The following is a 24,020-nucleotide window of genomic DNA, read 5'->3' as shown; positions in this document are numbered from 1 at the left end:
ACTTTTTCTTGGTAGGGGAGTGGGTGTGGCGCCACTCCATTGATTGCCGTTTTGTTTCAGGTTCAAAGCGATGAACCCATGTTTCACCGCCTGTAACAATCTTTGACAAGAAATTGTCACCCTCAGCCACATGACGAGCAAGCAATTCCACACAGATGGTTCTCCTTTGCTCTTTATGGTGTTCGGTTAGACAACGAGGGACCCAGCGTGAACAAACCTTTGAATATCCCAACTGGTGAACAATTGTGACAGCACTACCAACAGAGATGTCAAGTTGAGCACTGAGTTGTTTGATGGTGATCCGTCAATCATCTCGAACGAGTGTGTTCGCACGCTCCGCCATTGCAGGAGTCACAGCTGTGCACGGCCGGCCCGCACGTGGGAGATCAGACAGTCTTGCTTGACCTTGCGGCGATGATGACTCGCGCTTTGCCCAACGACTCACCGTGCTTTTGTCCACTGCCAGATCACCGTAGATATTCTGCAAGCGCCTATGAATATCTGAGATGACCTGGTTTTCCGCCAAAAGAAACTCGATCACTGCCCGTTGTTTGCAACTCACATCCGTTACAGACGCCATTTTAAAAGCTCCGTACAGCGCTGCCACCTGTCGGAAGTCAATGAAACTTTACGAGACGAAGCGGGAATGTTTGAAAATATTCCACAAGTAATTTCCGGTTTTTTTCAACCAAAATTGGCCGAGAAAAAAAATGTGTTGCTTTACTTATTGAACTGCCCTCGTATTTGAGAACAGGTTGATAATGTCAGATGAGGCAAATCTAGCTTCTCTGGGGATTTTTACATCTTTGATGAGTGTTGTTAACTCATGCATTTTTTATTGTGTATGTGGTTTCAAAAGTGTAAAATTCTCTGAGGATATTATTTAACAACTGTGAAAGTTTATATGCAGGTGTGTTCTTGGAGTTAACAATTGGTCTAATTGGAGAGTTCTGTTTATGAATCTTTGGCTGTGCTCTGAGTTTGGCGGCGGTGGGATTCATTAATGTGCAACTTTTTATTTGTTTATCAGACAGGAGGAAGCTACATTGGTTAAGCATTTTCTTCAATTTTTTCTGAAACTTAGTGGTTGCGTCATGGTTTAGTTCAGTAGTGTTATTTTCTGAGAAAAAATTAAGAGTTTTAGTAATGTAATCATTTCTATAAAGGATGACTGTGGGATTTCCTTTATCTGATTTCACAACAAGAGCATCATGTTCATTGAGTTTGTGTTTCAGTTGTTTCAACACTTTGGTTTCTTCCAAAGTTGGGTTGGAGTGTTGTTTTGCTTTCTTCTCTTCTTTCTGGATAATTATGTTAACATTATGTGCTAAGACAATCTGTTCATTGTGGTTCAGGTTGGCCATATCTGCAACTTTCTTTGTATCAACTATGAGGATTTTTAAATTATGATGATTAAATTTTGGTTTAATATTGTGTTTAAGGCCTTTGTTCAGTAAAGCTTATTCTGTGTTTGTGAAGCTAATGTTGGTTTCGTTGATAACTCTTTCATAGAAAGTCTGTGTTTTAGAAGTTACATTATTATGGGCACTGTCATATTTTACTTGAAGGGATTCAAGTTTTTTTGTATTTTTATTGGTTATAGTAGTTCTAACTTTTGTGCAGAAGGTTGTAACATATTCGTCTACATAATACATTTCTAATGGATGTAGTATGCTAGTTAACTCTAGATGTAGGTGGTAAAGAGATCTATTAAGTTCTTCTTTTTGCTTGTGCTGTAGTTTGATTTGTGTAAATAACCAGCTGTTCTTGAATTTTTTTGTAGCTATTCTGGCTGCTTGTGAATGTCACTTTATCGTAATGTTAATGTAGTTTGGAATAAAACCATGAGATACATATTTTTTGTTAAATTTGACACTACAAATCACTTTTGCTAGCTTAAGTTTCGTATTTTTAAATGAGTACACTGTTCTTAGTGCCTGGCATGGCAAATATAACTTTATTTTACCATTGTTTTCCAGTGTTTCGTCCGCGACTGATTTACTTTTGTAAAATGAAGAACAAACCGCCTTCAGTCACAAGGTTGCGTTTATTTACTGCACTGTGCATTTCGAGCCCTGGAGGCTCTCCTTCAGGTGCTTTTTAGTGATTTACATCAGGTTTTTTACTTGTTTGCCTGTTGATATTACATTTTTGTGTTACAACGTGGTATATTGTAGATATAAGTTTAACAGCATTAATAATATGAAACTAAGTTACAGTTTAACATTGTATGATGTCTGCTTCTGTTGTGCAGTTGGTATACGCAATACACATCTTTAATTTTGCAGTACATACTGGGATATATACATAGTCACACACTTTTTCACACGTTGTAGTAGCAGACGTAAACATGCCAAAGAGTCTCGTTCTTTCAGATGTTCTACTTCTAAATATAATCGATATTCTTGTTTGACAGAAGATAATATGATACAGTATTACTAGTACACAGGTATTATTAAAATAATTATTTGGCACCATGTTGTAGGTTGTCAGCTGTTTGTACTATTATAGATTTGAGTCCTCAGGAAAAAGTAAACTTTTAAAGGTGTAGAAAAATTATGACTGTTAAACTCTGTTTGTTCATGCAACAAGTTTTCGGAATATTTTTCTTTGTGTAGCATTATTTCTAACTGTTCTAGTAGATAAGTTATTTTACTGTTGGGTTCTGTGTGAAGTACAGTTAGGCTGTTGTGGATGTTGTCAAGCCTGTGTTGATTAATATACATGTAGCTATTGTAGATTTTTCAAAATGGTTTAGTCGAAAGGTGTTGGTGTGTTCTTTATACCGTGTGTAGAAGGTTCTTCCAGTTTTTCTTATGTAAAAGGCAGGGTAACTGTTGCATTGTAATTTATATATTCCACTGTGTTGTGTTATTGGCTTGTTTGTGTTCACTGTGTGAGGTAAGTGGTATGCAAGTTTGCTGTTTGTGGGGAAAGATATTTTAATATTGGTTTTTTTGAATATGTTAGCTACTTTTTGTGATACTGTGCCTAAGTATGGAATGTTTGTGAAGATTTGTTTTGTGTTGGTAGTTTTCTTTTCAGTGTTTTTGTGAGTGATGTTGGTCTGAATTTTTCTAGATAGTTTATCAATTGATTTTACAGAGTAACCATTATTTACTGCAGTTGTTTTGATAGTATCTGTTTCTTGTGTTAGTGCTTTAGGTTTTAAAGGTAATTTATGTGCCCTGTTCAACATTGATCTATATACAGCTTATTTATGTGTGTTCGGGTGGTATGAAGATTCATGTATTGTGATGTCAGTGTAGGTTGGTTTTCAGTAAATGTACAAGTTACGTTCTTGTTGTTCATTCACAATTGTGAGGTCTAAGAAATTTATGGATTGATTTGTTTCATGTTCTATTGTGAACTTTATTTTATTGTGGGGTGAGTTGAATGATGTGAGGAGTTCTTCAAGTTCATCTTTAGTACCATCAAATAAGAGTAGTGTGTCATCTACATATCTCTTGTAACACACAATTTTTTGAACAAGTTTATTTTCTCCTTTGAAGAAGTTACTCTCTAAGTGGTTGATGAAAATGTCAGCTAGGAAACATGACATGCAGTTACCCATAGCTAATACTTCTTTCTGTTGATAGATTTTATTATTAAATGAAAAGTAGTTGTGGGACAGTAGTAGTTCAAGTAGATTTACCAACTCTATAATCTCTGGTATGGTTAGTTTTTTGTGTGATGAGGTTTTTTCTAATAATTTCAATTGTCTCTTTAACAGCTATATTTGTGAACAGGTTGATAATATCAAATGAGGCAAATCTAGCTTCTCCGGGGATTTTTACATCTTTGATGAGAGTTGTTAACTCATGCGCATTTTTTATTGTGTATGTGGCTTCAAAAGTATAAAATTCTGTGAGGATATTATTTAACAACATCTACAATAGCTAACCACATGTATATTAATAAACACAGACTTGACGACATCCACAACAGCCTAACTGTACTTCACACAGAGCCCAACAGTAAAAAACGTAATCTACGAGAACAGTTAGAAATAATGCTACACAAAGAAAAATATTCCGAAAACTTTTTCCATGAACAAACAGAGTTTAACAGCCACAATTTTTTCTACACCTTTAAAAAGTTTTTTTTTTTTCCTGAGAATTCAAATCTATAATAGTACAAACAGCTGACAACCTACAACATGGTGCCAAATAATTATTTTAATAATACCTGTGTACTAGCAATACTATATCATACTATCTTCTGTCAAACAAGAAAATCAATTATATTTAGAAGTAGAACATCTGTATGAACGAGAATCTTTGGCATATTTATGCTCTGCTACTACAATGTGCGAAAACGCGTGTGACTATGTATATATCCCAGTATGTACTGCAAAATTAAAGATGTGTATTGCGTACACCAACTGCACAACAGAAGCAGACATTATAAAATGTTAAACTGTAAGTTAGTTATAATTATTAACGCTGTTAAACTTATATCTACAATATACCATGTTGTAACACAAAAATGTAATATCAACAGGTAGACAAGTAAAAAAACCTGATGTAAATAATTAAAAAGCACCTGAGAATGAGCCTCCAGGGCTAGAAATGCATAGTGCAGTAAATAAACGCAACTTGTGACTGAAGGCGGTCGAAACACTGGAAAACAATGGATAAAATTAAGTAAATAACTTTTCATTTTTGTACTGGAATTGCACATTCCTATGGAGACTGCTAGAAATTAATTTCAAAATAATTTATAATAGTATGATAGGCATGATTCATTTACCTAATTGTAGAAGTAGCTAAATTAGTATACAGTGTTCTATGAGATGACACGAGCTGTTTATCAAATGAATGACCACCACCAAACTATGACTAATTACAGACTTGACACCTAGTTGCTGAAAATTCTTCTGATCATCACACTGTGGCTTCACCAAGTGCTTCAATACTCATTTCATTTCACTCCTCCTGTAGCCCCTGCTGCCCTAAACTATATAAGTGACAACTGTCTGTGCACCATGTTCCCCATTCTCGCTATGCCCCTGACCTGAATCTCCCCTTGTCCTCTCCCCATCCCTTAACATTGCATTAACTTTTCCTCAGTATTCCCCCCCTGTTCAAACTGCCTACTCACTTAATTTCCCCAAAATTTCTCCCTCCTCCTTCCCCCAGTTTTATGACTGTAATCCATTCTAGCCAGTTTACTACTGCTACTCAGAGCCACCTCACTTGTGCTCTTCTACCCTTATTGTCTCCTCACCCCGTTCTTGCCCCATCTCAGTTGTCACAGTCCTTTCTTCTACTACTACAAATACATCATCTGTCCCCTGCAACCTTGGTTTTCCCAAAGAGCTCCTGGTACCAGCTCCTGGATGTAGCCAGCTCTCAGTAACCAAACATTATATGGTCCTTATAACTTTTCAATAGTGATTTAATCTCTGGCAATTTTGCACAATTGATTCTACAATTTCTCACTAATATCTTGATTTTCTCATCTGCTTGGAGCAAATTTTAAAGTCTGATTAGAGTACTTTGGAGCCCTCTGCACCAAAGTTTATTATGCTCAGATGGAGAGTTTAAAGAGAGAGAGAGAGAGAGAGAGAGAGAGAGAGAGAGAGAGAGAGTGTGTGTGTGTGTGTGTGTGTGTGTGTGTTGTCAACTGAGTGCCTTCAACACAAAATCACAAAATGGCCCTACCTTTCTTGAGTTATGTTTCACTAAGTCAAATAACGTACTTGGGTTCTCATTTATATAGTTTCATTTTTCTCATCTGTCACATGGATCTGTGCTGTCAATGAGGCTAATGAAATCTTTTTCATGGTACTTACAGCTCTAGTTGTTGACATAATTATGTGGCAAACTAGCAAAGGAAAACATCGTACTGTTATGCTTGGAACATCATTAGTGAGCCAAATTACACCTCAGCAACTGGTGAAATATGTTACAGTAGCCAACATTTTATTTCTAGTGTTTGCAAACATTAGACTTCAAAAAATATATAAAAGATTGATAAGATATAAGGGGCATTCAAAAAGAAATGAGCTGGAGCCATAATTACAGAAACCAATACCTGTATGTTAGAAGTATTGACACTGGCTGTTAAGACACTTGCCCCTATGTGACACAAGGCGGTGAATGGCTGTCTCATAAAATTCCCGGGGCTGTGATATTAACCAGTTCCACACATACAGCTGTATGTTGTCATCCGAGGTGTATTGTTTGTCCCTCAGAGCCTTTTAAGGGGACCAAACATGGCATAATCAGAGGGAGAGAGGTCTGGACCGTATGAAGGGCGGCCGAGAACCCCCCCCCCTCCCCCCCCATTTGAATTTCTGCAGGAGTGCCTCGACTGTGTTGGCCAATTGAGGCTTTACATTGTAGTGGAGCAGAATGGCCCCAAAGGTGAGATTGCCTGGTCATTTTGATTTGATTGTTTGGCGAAGGGTGGTCAAGATTTGTGAGTAACACTGGGCATTCACTGTTGTCCTGTGCTGCAGGAAGTGAATCAGAAGGGGACCATCTTGGTCTAAGATGAATGTCAGCATAACCTTTCCTGTACTCGTGACTGGTGGTGGTGACTGTGGATGCTTCCATTGGAGACTTTGTCGTTTTTTTATTCTGGTTCTAAGTGATGACACTATGACTCAAGTCCAGCTACCACTTGTGCCAGGAACGCATTCCCTTCCCAAGCATAGTGCTGCAGATGAGCAAGACAGTGGGCCATTCGACATGCTTCCTGATGTTGTTGAAGACCGAGGGGCACCAATGAGCACACACTTTGCCCATGTGCAGTCTTTCCTTCATGATGATGTGAACACTTCAGATGCTCGATCTGATCATGGTGGCTTTGACTTTCACTGTCACTTGGCGGTCCTGGGTAAATGAGTGCATCCACCAGCTGGACGATGTCATTGGTAATGCAGTGTGGTGCTCCAGACTGTGCGTCATCGGCTAACAACACCAGTCCTTCCCTGATGTGCTTGTTCCAAGCCTTGGCCCTTGCAAGGAACATGCAGTGTTCACTATACACTTGTGACATTTGTCGATGAATGTCCGTTCCTCCTACTCCTTCCACTGTCAGAAAACGAAAAACACCTCTTTGTTCTTCTGTTGACGCCTCCATATCCCTGTTTGCAATGCAACTGGCAGCATTGGACAATTGATGCATGCTGCTGCTAGCTCAGTATAGTCACGTGACTTTCACGTGTGCCCTCTAGTGATGGGCTATGAACTTCCACGCTCTGGTTGGAACCACACCTCGTTACATACACCACGATATTACCCTCCTGCTACTGGTTTGCACATTCCAGGCTCCTGGTCGTTTCTTTTTGAACGCTCCGTCTATATAAAGACAGGCACTTATAAAAAAAATATATTTACAGTGCACTGGAAACTAATTCAGCACATGTAAACTGCCATATTGAATATTGGAGAAATGAGAGCAGTTGACTAGGAGACTCATACAGGAGAAGTACTGTGTAAGAATCAGTTACTATGTTATCCACTTCTCAAAGTGCACAATTCCTCCTTTCATATTTTTAACTTTTTCTGTATAGTGTTTTAAAAGTGTTTGAGATTTAAATGAAAATGGATTCTAAATCCATCTTTTGTTCTTCTTATTGTTGCTTTGGGAAAATAAGTTTATTTTGTCTATTTCTAATACTTTAAACTTTGTGACTCTTTTGGGTAAATACTCAGACAGCAATACAAAGGTTTGTGTGTTCTGCCTGCATTTATTCATAGTATATTTTCTGATTTCTGATATAAAATGTGATTTTATCTTTGAGAGAGCTTTTGCATTTGTGAAAAAAAGTGTTGCCATGTGTGTGTGTGTGTGTGTGTGTGTGTGTGTGTGTGTGTGTGTGTGTGTGTATATTTTAAAATGGAGAAAGAGTGGCAATTCTGTGACATGTTTGTGTGCACCATGAACCAAGCAGCTACGCATCTTTTTTTCCTATTTTCATTCTGTACGGATTTTTATTGAAATTGATTGATTATGACAATTTGAAGAAGATGCTATTGGAGGATGTATGTGCCATAAATTGTGGTATATGCTGTGTAGACATGTCCCAAGTTCATTTTGTGGCAAAAACATGCTTTGGGTTGTGGTGGAAGTGGTGGTGGCGGTTAGTGTTTAATGTCCCGTCGACAACGAGGTCATTAGAGAGGAGCGCAAGCTCGGGTTAGGGAAGGATTGGGAAGGAAATCGGCCGTGCCCTTTCAAAGGAACCATCCCGGCATTTGCCTGAAACGATTTAGGGAAATCACGGAAAACCTAAATCAGGATGGCCGGAGACGGGATTGAACCGTCGTCCTCCCGAATGCGAGTCCAGTGTGCTAACCACTGCGCCACCTCGCTCGGTGTGTGGTGGAAGATAGAATTCTTTGTTAAACAGGAAACAATATGCAAATAACATTGATAAACTATCACAAAATATTAATCTGGTACTACAATTAATTTATCATAAATTTCGTAGTGTTGCATGCAAATATTTAATATTTGTATATTTATCTCTCTTTAGTAAGTGTCTGTGCTTAACTGCATGCATACCTGTTGTAGTGGCCTAATGAAGCTGCAGAGACTAAGTAGTAGCTCCACCAGTACCCAGGAGCTAATGGTCAAGATGATTGAGCTGCTTTGTGCTTCAGTTTATGACAATGAATTTAATTCACATAAAGCTGGATCAATTGGAGCAATACCAATACTTCTGTCATTGCTCCATAAACTTGAGGTAAGCTCTTCTTTCTCTCTCTCTCTCTCTCTCTCTCTCTCTCTCTCTCCCTCCCTCCCTCCCCCCCCCCCCCCTCCCTATCGTTTGCATGTTTGTTATGAAATGAATTGGTGAAATTATATCTTTGGTCCATTCATCTTATTTGTTAGGAATAACTTGAAGTTGTGGCTCTCAGAAAATAATTGTGATTGTTCCATTCAGTTCTCTCCATAAAAGCCCTCTTCTGCCAAGTGAGAGTGGTAGAAGATGGGTGGAACACTATGGAGATTATAAGTTACATGTGCTGTGAAAAAAAGTCTTGTCTGGGGGCAAATCCTAAATCACTTCTTGTCCTAACTTTCTGGTGCCCTTTATCCAACCAGTGCTGGGTTGGAACTAGTATTGTATGTTTCCAATTTTGTGGAGAACCAAACACGTGGCACCCATTTATAGGCCATTATTACAAGAAGTTCGCCATTCCTAAAGCCGTCTTAAAGGTTCTGCAACTCCCCCCCCCCCCCCCCCCCCCCCCTCCAATGAGGAATCTATGTACTCTCTTTGTGTCTGGTCAAATGTGACATCGTTTTCAAAGTGTTTGCACAGCGTGTATCTGAGACAGGATATGGGAACCTGCCTGATATCTACCTCAGTGGATGTGGAGAACCACCTAAAAACCACATTCAGGCTGGTTGGGGCAGTGACCCCTTATCATTAATCCATTAGGTAGCTTCAATCCAGGGCTGCCATACCTACCCGCTTCCCAGGAGCAGGCCCTTTAATGCGTTACTTTTCTGGGCAAGTTAATCATTTGTTGTATTAAATACTCAAGAGTTCTTCAACATACCATATTGTCATAAGATGTTTAGTGGAGCATTGTTGCTCTCATTTATGAGGTAAATTAGTTGTGTATTTCAGTGCTTATACTGCATTGTATTCAATAATAAGAATGAGTTTATTGGAAGTGATAAGAAAAAGTTTTGGAGCAGTAAACAATTCGTAAATATATTACTATTAAAATTCATGTATTGAGGGTGCCTATGATAAAGATTCTCATTCACTGCATAAAGCAGTGGGTTGACGCTCTTGGAATATCTTGTATTCTTACACTATATAGTAAACACTTTTCTCAGATAGAACAGAGGGTTGGTCTAGCTATGGATTTCCCTTTCTCGCCTATTGCAGCAGGCATTTGAAGAAACAGATATCTGGTCTCTCCCACTGTGTGTTGAATGCTGGTTCTGGTATGTTGATGATACGTTCATCATCTGGCCACATGGAGAAGATTATAGAACTTTCGCCAACACCTCTAGCAGCAGCATAGCAAACTCCAATATACTGTGGACATAGATAAAAATGAGATGCTGTTTTTCCTCAACATGGAAGTTTACTAAAAGCCTAATGTTAAACTTGGCCACAGAGTATGTAGAAAACCCACTATGCCTCCTCCCACGAATACCCTACACTGAAGAAATCCGCCTTGTGCACTTTAACCAAAAGAGCCCACAGGATCAGTAATGAAGAACATCTGAATGTGGAATTACAAAAGCTCAGGTCCATCTCTGGAGCCAGGGATGATGAGTTGAAGGTGACTGACAAAGTATGGTGACAAAGGATTAAGGCGATAGGGAAGAGCAGTACAAAGTACAAAATAGCATCCTGTTACCATACGTACAAGGGACCACTGACTGTGTGGGCAAAATTCTCTGCTGAGCAGGTGCCAAGCCATTTTCTGAAGCAACAACAAAGTAAAAGATGTTCGTGATTCAACAAAAGATCCAGTCAGCAAGCTGCATAAAGCTGGATTCTATGAAATTGGCTGCGGATGTGGACTAGTGTATGTAAACAGGATGGATTGATTAGCACTAGGTTATCTGAACATGAAAGATACAGTTGCCTAAAACAACACACCAAGTCAGCAGTGGCACAAACCAGGATGAGTGCAGCAAACAGATAATATTTTACGAAGCCTACATACTAGTGAAACAACCATGTAGCTTGAGGAAAGAGATTAGGGAGGTGATAGGAGTAGCCAAGAGACCTGCCAGATGAACACAGTGTCTTGGCTGCCTGCAATAACAGCACTATGGGACAACAGCTCTCACAAAGCAACACACGCGGGTGCATGGGAGACCACAGTACACAAAGTACTGGCACACCTCAGCCGGCACTAGGCAACAGATAAACAGTGCTGTGTCAAAACTGCTGCCCATTTCTCATTCACCTATTTTAATCAGTGGCAAGAAATAAAGCAAACACCAATCAAAGAGGTCTATTTCCACCATTTACAAGAAATAAAGCAAACACCAATACAGGACATCTAACATGCCTCCTACTCATCTTCAGTGCCCTGTAAGATCACAGAGACAGCTTCTTCCAGTACTATACAAGAAAAGAAGTTTTACTCATTCAGCAGTGAGCAAAACACTCTGAGGAATGCCGTTTGCAACAGTGCCTAAAGCGTTGGAAAATTGTATTATTGAAGATGTGGTTACATGTCCTGAAAATTTTTATTGAGAATACAACATTGTAATTACTTATTTTTTAGAATTTACAATATAGTAATACAGTTTTATAATACAAGTAATTTTAGTACAAGTTTCACATTAAAATTTGCTTGACAGTTTGAAATAATATAGTTATAGTGACGATTTTTATCAACACTTTCCTTAGTTTTGACAAAATTTCAAAGCCTTCCACGTTTACCTTTCATCTCTCGAAATTTAAATTTTTTTTTTTCTTACTCACTTTGGGCTTTAACATTCACCCACAATAACTGGAAAATTAATTAGCATAATCATTCTTGCAGTAAATACAGCCTTCAAAATTGGTGTATTTATAACAAAATTACACACAAAATGTGATGCTAACAATACAGTATTTATTTATTGATTATTTTATTGTTAATTAACTTAGTCAACTATTTCATTTCAGGGGCCAACAGTTCAAACATGCGTCTGTCCATCCTTATTTAGGTTTTCTGTGATTTCCCTAAACCACTTCAGGCAAATGCTGGGACAGTTCCTTAGAAAGGGCGCGACGGACTTCCTTCTCTAATCCAATGTGACTGATGACCTCACTGTTTGGTCCCCTCCCCCAAATCAACAAACCAATCATTTACAGAACATTTAGTATAAATAAAAGTTACAGAGAAATGATTATAATTGAAAAGTACCATTGCAATAAGTATATCTTGGTCTGTGACATAACATTAGGAAGCCTCTAGTCTTATAAGTAAAGTGTCGGATGAGTTGTCGTATTACTGGTGTGTAGTGCCCTGAAACTCTGTTTACCAGGAAATTAGTTTATAAAACTTGCAAAACATGCCACAATTTCGAAGTCTAAAAAGGTGCAGCAACACTGTTTGTTTTATGCATTATGATAACTATAATTAATGAAAGATAGTCACTGCCATTACACAGGAGCATGTACTCTTGTAAAACTTACGGTAGGGTAAGGTGCTAACAGTTGTGAGTAAAGTAAGGCAATTGTGCATTTGGTTATGTAATGTTCAGATAACCTGTAGGAAGTGCACGTGAGCAATCGTATGATGACTGCTGAGGATTGCCAAATAGTGTCAGCTCGAAGCCACATGCCCCCTCTCTGGCACCAGCTTCCAACTAACAATGATGTGAATCCTTCCCAACACCTCTTTTTGGACTTTGTTCCAGCACAAAATCAACTTACCTCATGGCCAGTCAGGACTTAAAAACAGACTCAGAAACCAACCTGTCTGCCAGTTTCTGCACATTGAATATATTTGTTTCAGACACTCATCATCGTCAACCTGATGAGGCCATTTCTGCACTTGCGAAGGTCTTTATGTCTTTCCAGCTTACTCTTCCAACCAGCGTTATGATACTTCCCTGGTTTGATAAGGATTTGTTGTAATGGCAACATTATGATAATAGGAGCCTAGGGATATTTCACAAGAAATGAATAAAGGTGCAGAAGCTTGTGCTCCCAAAAGGAAAAAGGTTTAGAATTGACCTCCTCAGCTTCTTTGGGATGTGGGCATTTGAAGATACTTTTTCAAATGAAAAGATTAGTTAGGAGTCTGTGCACAACATAATTCAGTAAATGGAAAACATATAGGTGTGTGGGCATCTGAAGGTATTTTTTTAAAATGAAAAGTTTATTTAAAAGTTAACGAACAACATAGTTAAGGAGATGGAATACATATGGGTGTGCTCACATTGGTTTGTGGGGCTGTGTAATGAAATTTTTGTTTTACCGTGGTGGGGAGAGAGACTGGAATTGCGACAAAGATATAACATGGAAAGGTTATTTGATTAAACAAAGGCCGGCCGAAGTGACCGTGCGGTTCTAGGCGCTGCAGTCTGGAACCGCGAGACCGCTACGGTCGCAGGTTCGAATCATGCCTCGGGCATGGATGTGTGTGATGTCCTTAGGTTAGTTAGGTTTAACTAGTTCTAAGTTCTAGGGGACTGATGACCTCAGAAGTTGAGTCCCATAGTGCTCAGAGCCATTTGAACCATTTGATTAAACAAAGAATCTGAAAAGTTTGTTGTTACACTGTTCTGCATATAACCTTGATTGGTTCGATTTGTAATTTTTGCCCTCTGGCAAATATCTCATAATTTAATTCGATCTGTTATTTTCTTTGTTGCACTGATATTTATTACTAATACATCAGAGTTTTTCAATACACTTTTTCAGACCACAGTGTCCTAAGGCAGGGTGAAAATAGTCAATTACTTCGGTCTCAAATTGAGATGGCCAACATACTTTCCACTCCTCTCTATCTGCCTCTTTCCTTTTGTATAAAATATCCTTAAGGTCTTAAAAAATTTACAAATTTGAGGATACTTGGTATTATTAAAATTTACTTTAACTGATTTCCAGACTTCATCTTCGTTTTGGTAGTACCGCACATTTTAGCAAATGTTAGATTTTATTTTTCCACTGAACCTCTTTGATGAATTTCATATGAAAGGTGCCATCTCCGTTATTTTCCAATGCTCTTAGAGTATCCTTTGATGTCTTTTTTTCTTTTATGACATAATGTAAGATCTTCTGATGCTGTACTCTTATGAACATATGGACTTCCAGCGTCATAGCAGCTGCCGAAGTGCGGTGGCGCCTGTTATCTGACGCTGTGATGACTACTGAAACAAGCCTATTTCTAACAGGTCACGGGAAAATATAGTGAATGGTGGTTTTGAAAAGCGTTACTTTCAAAGTAAATTTCCATTTATACAAGTTGAACTATGTGCGAGAATGTACAATGAATTTCTTAAATCACAAAGCATTTGATGACGAGCCATTTGGAAGTATTTTGAGCCCAGAAGATCATTCATGTTGTTATTATGAGCAAATTGATGTAGTGCTATGGGAAGCTCTCTCTTCTCTGCTGTAGCCAATTTATTTGTGGAAAACTTTGAGGGCAAGTCACTGGACACGACTAAAAATTTTACTGGCACATTTGTGTGATTTATCTTAAAGTGTAACACGCAGAAAAAATATCAACATTATGTGTGAAAGCTTAGCTTCTGTTGCAGCTTATTAACCTTAGAGACCAATCTTATATGTGCAAGCTTTGCTTTTCTTGTAGCAACACTATGTATATTAATTTTTAAACATTAACTTTTTCTGTTTGTGTATCTGCTCTACTTAACAGTGGTGTTGCTATTTGCTGACTACATCACATGTCCTGTGGTCTGCATATCTGTTGTCATCGGCTGGCAGGATCATGTGACATTAGCTATGACTGGCTTACAAAAGCGCATCGCAATCTCGATTACAATGGTTCAGAAAGTAACATCCAGTGTGTGGTAGAATTCGAATTTACACTTTTGTAATACGAAAATATGCAGCGTACATGTTGCTGCACGTCAAAAATCTTTCCATAAGGAGTTTTCTTCCCTGAAATTCTACGCCCATGTATAAAAACATAACCATTCAAATGATTGATAAGTTTTACAGTTCCAATGGAAAATATACTGTCACTTAATAACATGGAAAAAGTGTGTTTTCATCCGGGAGAAAGTGTATTTTTAACCGGGAAGTCCACTGCAATGAGTCTTGTAAAGCCATACATTTGCAGGAGATTAGAAAATAACCCAAAGCTGGCCAAAGATGTATGGGAAATTACGTGCAAATTGTTGGCAGAGAACAAATATTTTCAACGCCTAATGCAGATGAGCCTGGTCCTAGTGCTTCTAAAAAGCAAAGGTGTTATATTTGCCCAAGGTCGAAAGATAAAAAGAGCTCTCTAACATGTAACACTTGCAAACAATGTATTTGTAAGCCTCATTCAAAGGCAATCAGTTTTTGTTTGTCCTGTGAAGCCAAAGGAAAGGAATGATTTTGTAGGCACATAATGTGGTGTCATTTTTTTTGTCTTGTTAATTTTTTCTGTTTTATAATTTTCATTTGCTTTTATGCTCCAGTTCTGTACAAAATGAAAAAAAGTTTTGTTAGAAGTTAGTATTTGTTGATTTTTATGTCATTTTAACTGAGCTATACAAACAGAAAACCAAAATGACATGTTTTTGTAAATGGCTTAAAGTTTCTGATAAGACTGATTAATATAAGCACAATAAACGACTGAAATAATAAATACGTTGTCTTTTATTATGTAAATATAAAAATATCCAAGTTATTTCCAGTAATTACTTGTAAGCACACCTAAACACTGTTGGGGTACTTCTAGACCCCACACGTGACTGTATGTTACTGGAAGGTTAAAACACTCGAGAAAGCACAAGGTCATCAAATTGAAATGCAACGTGTTAAAATCAGTAAACAGATCGAAGAAGTAGACTCAAACGTAGGTGTCTTGAGTAATGCAATCAAGGAATTAAGGATTGAGATAAATACTATTAATAACAATGTTGCCACTATGCAAGGACAGATTAATGACATTAATGATAGATTCGATACTGAAATAATGAAAACCCAAGACACTGTAGAACCTTTGGTGGTACCAAAAGTTGATGAAAAAGTTTTCGGCCTCAAAACTGAATTAATAAACAAATGTAACACCAAAATTTCTCAACTGAGACAAACGTTGAATAATTCTGAAAAAGAACTGAGTAAACAAGTGGCAACTTGCAAACAGAAGTGTGAACAAAACACTTCCCAGATTCAAGGTAAAGTGAGCGACATTGAACGGAAAATCAGAGAAAAACCGAATTATGTAACTGACAGAATAATGTGTAGCAAATTGCTGGAGGACAAAGAATGGCACACCTTAGATTTTTTTGAAAAATTGTGAAAGGAATTTTCCTTATCATGTAACGGATAAGGGAAAGATTAATGTGGTCATTAGCACCTTAGCAGGTGGTGCAGAAAGATGGGGATTAAATTTAGATATGGATCAAATGTCATTTGACGAATTTAAACAAACATTTACAGAGGAATACTGGTCATAACAAAAACAGGGCTACCTATGGCGAGAGTTTATCGTGACCAGATTATATGACGGCACAGGCAGGAGCTCAGTGAAAGAATTTGGCAAAATGTGGTATCGAAAATTGACACATTGAGAAACAGATGAACAGAATCCGAAATAGTGTGGGAACTGCGGGAAAAGCTCTCGGAGGATTTGAAACGTTACATGGGAAGTAGCCACAAAAGTTTCTCATCATATTTGGAAAGAGTAGAAGACAGGAATCACTGGAGAGGAAATCATGATTATCGTCAAAGTAATAACAACTGGATGAGGGAAAATCACGAGCATAATAAACAAACTGAGAACGAATGTTACTGAGTAAATATGATGCAAAGAGGTAGAGGCAGAGGTCGTGGTAATATGTAGGGGTTTGTACAGCGAAACTTTCAAAACTGAAACAACGGAGAAAACTAAGGCCCACGTGTTGTACGGGCCAGATTAGATTTCCACGGACAAGTATTAAGGGCCCAAACTAAAGAAACCATACCGGACAAAACAAAGTAAATTTAAGACACGAGCAAATGGCAAAGATGCATTGCAAGGCAATGCGCGCAGAGTAATAGGTGTGGACAAGCATGAGTCACGTACAGGAGAATATGCAGTAGCATGCGAACTAGGCCACCGCGTGCATTGAACTTGGCGGTGCGATCATCTGGCCACCGTGAGGCTGCAGTAGTGGCAGTAGGAAGAGATGACGTTGTGAAGGAATTTAGTAGGTGTATTTCGGTGGAGAATATCACTGAAATGAAAAGAGAATCGGACATGTTATTAAGTAAAAGTGAAAAAGACAGAAAATTTGTACGAAAGGGAATCATCAGGGATCGCAGAAGGGCGTGACAATTTGTTTTACTGTACAAAACAATATGAGTGGGAAAATTTTGAAAAAGGTTATACGGCCATAAATTTAATAAAAGGGAGAAATGAAAGCAGAATCATTGGAATGAGATGTCCAAAAATGAAAATGAGGTGGAAGTAGTTAACGCCGCGCAAAGTGCACAAGCAGCAATTTTAGAGGAAAGGGTTAGTAAGAGAAAGGAAGGCGCATTGCAAAGGACGCGGGCTGCCAATGTTAGGCAAATTTGTGCTGAAAATAGAAACATGGTCATTATAAATAAGAATCTGGAGGAGATGAAATCCTCAATAGTGTGGATGATGCGATCCTGCCTGACAAAAAACTCGTAATGGTCATGAAAATATAGATTCAGATGAGTATATGCAAACGACGTAAATTCAAGACGATTGTACGAAATGTGAAGTTAAAGTTGATGTCATCAGAAGTGATATTGAAGAAACGCCTGTCACCGAAGATGAAATAGAAATTTTAAGAAAGGCTAGGAAACTTGAAAATGATGAAACTAACAAAAGATCAAAAGAAGAGCTGGCTCATTGTCTTAGAGTAGCGTTCATGCTAGAATCAGACAGTGAATGTGAAATAAGTGAGAGTTCAGATGAAGAAAACATAGAAATAGGGGAAAGAGAACAAAGCATAACAGAAAATATATCTGAAAACCAAAATGAGGTTTTTTCTAAACAAAATCTGGTGGTAGATACCAAACCAAAAAAGAAAGAGCCACCAGACAATACGATATTGGGGCAAGATTTGATTACAGTTGTGAAAGACTTTGAAATCAGAAAACTGAAAGAGCCACCTGATGATACGATACCGGGGCGAGAGTTGCGTAGGAGATAGAAATCAAAAACCAAAAAAGCCTCCAGATATATCTGCCATTAAATAACATGTCTTGGAGTGATCTGATGGTCGAATAAGATTTGTTGTGGGAGGAACAAGAAAATTTGGAAAGTAAAACAATCAAACCAACTATCATCTCAGTCGAAATTTATGGTATTAAATTGCAGGTACTTTTAGACACTGAATCCCAAACTAGAGCTATTTCACAATCTTCCTTTGAACTCATTTCAAATAAACCAGGGTTAGTTGTGATGTCAGTAAATGGTGTGAAAATTGTAGGAGCAAATGACAAATCCAGCAAGCCTATTCGTAGACAAGTATTGGTAGAATTTGAAATTAAGGGACAAAAATTTGAACACAACTTCCTAGTCGTGTCTGAATTGAATGTTGAAATGATTCTAGGTATTGATTTGTTATACAAGAAAAAAGTATTCATTGACTGTGGTAATGGGATTGTCAAAATTAATAGTAAATCTGGTATTTTGGGAATTAGGTTTGTGGAAAACAAAACTTCAGAGGACAACGAAGTTGATTCATTGATATTAGAATTAGACCCGGGAAATGATGGTTTGTCCAATCTATATGAAATATACCATGTCAAGAATGTGATGATTGATGGCACAAAACAGAAACTTGTAAAGAAATTATTGAAGAGATACAAGAACTTACATCGGAACAGATAATCAGGAAGTGTTTTCAGATAAACCGAGGATAGTAAAGAATTTTGAATACCGCATTGAAGCAGTAGAACACAAACCATTTTTTGTTAGACCTTATCCAATACCACTAGCTAAGAGAGAAGCTGTGCAGGCAGAAATCAATAAAATGATTGAATGGGGGTTTATCGAAAAGAGCAATAGTGAGTATTATAGCCCTCTAATTATTGTGAACAAGAAAGATGGAGGTGTGCGAGTGGTAATCAATGCACGAACTCTAAACAAAGTTGTCAAAAGAGAAATAGATCATCCAGAAAATTTAGATGATCTATTGCAAAAGTTTCACAATGTTCGATATTTGACTAGGTTAGACCTCATGGTGGGGTATTGGCAAATCTCATTACATAAAGAGTCTCGAAAGTATACCACATTTCTATTTGGGGGATAATGTTACCAATATAAAGTTGTTCCTTTTGGTCTTAATACTTCTGTCCCACCCTTCATTAGGGCTTTAGATTCTATACTAGGAAGGGAAATAAGTGCTAGATTGACAATCTGTGTGAACGACTTATTAATCGCCACGGAAAATTCGAAAAAAAATAAAAAAATTGAATTGTTAAACAAAACACTTTCTGCTCTTCAAGCAAGCAGGAGAAATGACATTAAAACTGAAGATGTGTGAGTTAGTAAAACAAGAAATAAAATTCTTGGGACATATTATTACCACTTCTGGGATTGGAAAGGCCCCAGAGAAGTTGAATGCTATTGAAAAATGCCCACCATCTAAGAACCGAAAGCAGTTAAAAGCGTATCTTAGTGTCTGTAGATTTTACCACAAATTTGCGAAGGTATTATTATCATTTCTGGGATTGGAAAGGACCCAGAGATGTTAAATGCTATTGAAAAATGCCTGCCACCTAAGAATCGAAAGCAGTTAAAAGTGTATCTCGGTCTCTGTGGATTTTACCGCAAATTTGCGAAGGGGCAAGCGTTTAATAGTCCTCACCTAAATGAGTTGCTTAAGAAAAATAGTGCATTCATTTGGACACAAGAATGCCAACAAAATTTCGAAAATCTAAATAATGAGTTAATAAGGAATAATATTTTGCATCACCCATTTTTGAGTGAACCATTTCGTATGAGTACTGATAGCAGTGCATATGGGATCAGTATAGAAATCTTCCAAGAGAATATAGAATCAGTGGAACCAAAACACAGGACAATAGCTTTCGCTAGTCGAACCCTGACTAAGTATGAAAGAAATTACACCATTTCAGAAAAGGAAGCTCTAGCTATCATATGGGGTTTGAAAAGGTTTCGAAATTATTTAAGGGGGCATAAAACTATTATACATACTGGCCACAAAGAATTGACATTTCTTAAAGACTGACGCTTATTTACCGGCAGATTAAGCCATTGGGCACTATACCTCGAGCAGTTTGACTATGAAATTTTCTACGTTAAAGGAAGTGACAGTCATGTAGCAGATGCTCTGTCCAGACTACCGGAAGCAATAGACAATGTTCCAGAGGAAAATAACAGAGATGGCACCTTTCATATGAGATTCATCAAAGAGGTTCAGTGGAAAAATAAAATCTAACATTTGCAAAAATGTGCGGTACTACCAAAACGAAGATGAAGTCTGGAAATCAGTTAAAGTAAATTTTAATAATACCAAGTATCCTCAAATTTGTAAATTTTATAAGACCTTTAGGATATTTTATACAAAAGGAAAGAGGCAGATAGAGAGGAGTGGAAAGTATGTTGGCCATCTCAATTTGAGACCGAAGTAATTGACTATTTTCACCCTGCCTTAGGACACTGTGGTCTGAAAAAGTGTATTGAAAAACTCTGATGTATTAGTAATAAATATCAGTGCAACAAAGAAAATAACAGATCGAATTAAATTATGAGATATTTGCCAGAGGGCAAAAATTACAAATCGAACTAACCAAGGTTATATGCAGAACAGTGTACTGGAAGACACTCTTGACTTATTGTCAGTGGATTTGTATGGGCCTCTCCCAAAAACTTCTGGAAATTGTACATACATTGTAGTGATATTGGAAATATTTTCTAAATTTATAAAACTAATTCCCATTAGAATAGCTACTGCAAAAGCAGTATTTAATAGAATGACTGAATATTTTAATACAATAGGAAAATATCTCGAAAATATGGAAGGAAGGGATGGAACAGAATGGCATCCAAGTGAAATATATTTCGGCCTACCATCCTTCAAGTAATCTAATGGAATGTTGTATGCGTGAACTAGGTAGGTTGTGTCAAACTTACTGCGATCCCAATCATAAGGCACAGGGCAGGTACATTGCGGACTTTGAATATGTAATGAATACCCTACATCATGAAACTACAGGATTTATACCTGAGGAAATTCTACTTAATTATAAGAGCAAAAGTATAATTGAAGAAGCCTTACAATTTTCACCAAATGTAGAACTAGATCTGAAAGAGAAAAAAGACTTGGTAAGAAAAAGACTGAAAGAAAAAGCGGAAGCCAGATATAAAAGACATGATAAATGACCAAATTCAAAATTGGTGATTTTGTTCTCGTAAAAACTCATGAAAATCTAGTGAAATAAACCAAGAAATTTCCACATTTAAAATATGTAATGGTCCCTTTGACGTACAAGGAATTCCACACACCAATGCCTATTATCTTGTTTATCCTAAGTCAAAGAAACCATTGGGTGTTCGTAATATTGTAGATTTAAAACCTTATGTCAACAGAAATGAATAATAAGGGACAAAATTAAAGAACTGCCTATGTATTTTAATCTGTATGTTCTTATTCTTGATGTTGTATTTCCAAGTGTTGTCATGTTGGAAAAGAACTTTTCTATTATCAGATTACTGATGTATGTCTGTAAGTTTCATATTCGATATAAAATAATGGGATAGACATTATATGTAAACTCCAGGCTATGACTAATATAAGAACTGCAATAATGGAATACACAGTATGATCAGAAGGACTGCCATAGGCAGACAAGTGTTGATGATGAAAATAACAAATAACTGCCTTAAATACAGAGTGGGGAGCGTAAAAGACTTGCCAAACTGGGGCAAGAAAGTACGTCTGAATGTGGTAAAATGATGTCAGTGCTGAACTGCCATAAAATCCAAAATGGGCAGTCAAACGTCTAATGTATAATAAAAATACAGTGTTGAAATATTTGCAAACATGGACTGCCAAATTCTATTGCAGGCAGCAAAATTATTTGGTTATTACCTTGATGAATGTTGTGTGCATTTTTGCTATAGTTTTCAAAAAATGAACTGTCTGTTTCAAGTAAGGGCAGTGAGAAAATAATACTGGGTTCAATGTAAATATGTTTATATGACTATATAAATATCAAAGAATGGATTGCTATTATTAGAAGCAGCATTGAAAAATTTTTCACTTAATGATTTCAATATTATGCTACAGTATGTATAACGTGTGCAGTATTAAAATTTCTTGTGATATTGTTAGGTGTGTACTTGTATATGTATACCTACATTTTTTTGAATGCTTACAACTTCTTCTTCTGTAGTGGTCAATCCAAGGATTGGTTTGCAACAGCTACAATGGCAGCTTGTCTCCATTCTGTGCGTCTTTCAGCTTTTCTCTTCATTTCTTTATAGGTGTTACGTCCCACATCTTTCATGATTTGATCCATGTACCTCAGTCGTGGTCTTCCTCTTGGTCTTTTTCCCTCGACATATCCCTCTATGATTGTGTTCAGGAGTGCTTTATGTCTTAATAGATGGCCTGTAAATTGCACTCTTCTTTTAACAATGAAACTCCAGAAGCTTCTCTTCTCACCTGCTCTTTCCAGAACCACTTCGTTTGTGACTTTGTCGATACATTTTATTTTGAGCATGCGTCTATAGCACCACATTTCAAAAGAATTTAGCTTCTGGTCTTCCTCTGTCCCGAGAGTCCATGTTTCACACCCATAGCATGCCACACTCCACACACATGATTTCAAAAATCTTTTCCTGATTTCAAGGCTGATGCTCTTAGATGTAATTCACGGCCAACGAATAGACATGATAAGATATGCCGATGATATAGCTGTCCTGGCTGAAAGTGAAGAAGATCTTGTAGTCCTACTGAATAGAATGGATAAAGTTATGGGTGAAGAATATAATATGAGAATTAATAAAGCAAAAACAAAAGTAATGGCATACGACAAAGAAGATCAAATGAAAGTCCAAGTTGATGTAGGCAATGAACTGCTTGAACAAGTTGATAAATTTACTTATCTGGGCAGTAATATTACCAGGGATGGAAGGAGCAAGGCAGAAGTGAGAAGTAGAATAGCTCAAGCTTACAACATGCTACTCAATATTCTTAGTAATACAGAAAATCTTGATTACTGCTTAACTTATTGTTTCATAAAATGAGAGTCAATTATGATAGGTGTACAGAATTGAATATTAATGCTTCTGTCTTGTTTTGCTAATGATGTGTATGAAGTATATTGTGTTTTAGTGTATTTTGTGACATATTTTCTTATGCCCAACCCTGGTTGGATTGATTATTTTTCTTGACAGCTCGACACTGCGTAGATGTTATTGATGTTTCATTGATGTACCCCTGTCGGGAAACCTCAATGAAACATGAGGCCTGTGTAACACCTGTATTGATTAAAAGTAGGTTTATATTATGTAAATGTGTATCTGTGATTATGAAGTGTTTGTTCTTTGTTAGTTAAGGTCATTGATTTGTGACAGGAAATTTAAAGTTTGTGATGTATGTATGGAAAAAACTAAATAATGTTTAAAATAATGAAATTTTATAAAATGTATGTTTATAAAGAAGAAAATTGTCTCTTGGAAGCTGGTTATTGGTTAGGACACTTGTATAACGTAAAAGATGTAGGGAAGTGTCTCCGCAATGGAAGTGGCTTGGAGCGATGTAAAAATTGGTTTTGGTGGTCGAACTGGGTGGCTCCTTGGTGGGAACGGTACGCAGTCAGTGGCTAGCTGTTGCATGGTACACATCAAGGGGGCCAAGGGAGGCATTTGGAAGCCAATTTGCAAGGAATTTTGCCTTCGGTGTGGATTTGGCTGTTACTTGGTACGCTCGCCAACAAGGAATGGCTCTAACACGTAAAAAATTTGTCGCCAAGAAAAAATTTGTAAGGATCATTCAAACATTAAGAGCCGTGAGTACAGTTAGCCGCCACGTTGCTTTCCACCATTGCTTCGCCACTGCTCCACCAACTTCAATGCATACATATATGTATTAGAACATGGTCCAGTTAATCTGTGTGAGTGTTTTCAATAATAATCCAAGTGCTATAAACCTGTGTTTAGAACCACAACTTTTATCCTAATCATGAACCTGTGCAGGATCCCCTCCTAAGTATTCAAAAAACTGAGTATCCTGTTTCTAATGAATTAGTGATTTATTTCTGTGTATTAATTGTGTTAAAATTCAGTGCCAGACTGTGTAAATGTTACTGTCTAAATTACCTACTTCATAGGTGATGAAAAAGGCACACAAGTTGAACTTATTTGAAACATAATTTAACTTTGATTGCTGTCATGAACAATTTTTTTGAGTTT

At 37.4% G+C, this 24,020-nt stretch overlaps 1 protein-coding gene across 1 annotated transcript in view; it reads left to right on the top strand.

Annotated features, from left to right (window-relative positions):
* The window catches only part of LOC126416273 (uncharacterized), a 103,513-nt gene that overhangs the window by 37,824 nt on the left and 41,669 nt on the right, over positions 1 to 24,020 (top strand). Inside the window, exon 5 of the mRNA XM_050083910.1 lies at positions 8,530 to 8,701. Within this exon, the coding sequence (XP_049939867.1) occupies positions 8,530 to 8,701 (172 nt within the window). The remainder of the gene's footprint in view (positions 1 to 8,529; positions 8,702 to 24,020) is intronic.

Source organism: Schistocerca serialis, chromosome 8 (genome assembly GCF_023864345.2).
Source record: "Schistocerca serialis cubense isolate TAMUIC-IGC-003099 chromosome 8, iqSchSeri2.2, whole genome shotgun sequence".
Taxonomy (NCBI): Eukaryota; Metazoa; Arthropoda; class Insecta; order Orthoptera; family Acrididae; genus Schistocerca; species Schistocerca serialis.
This window is presented reverse-complemented; position numbering and strand designations above follow the sequence as displayed.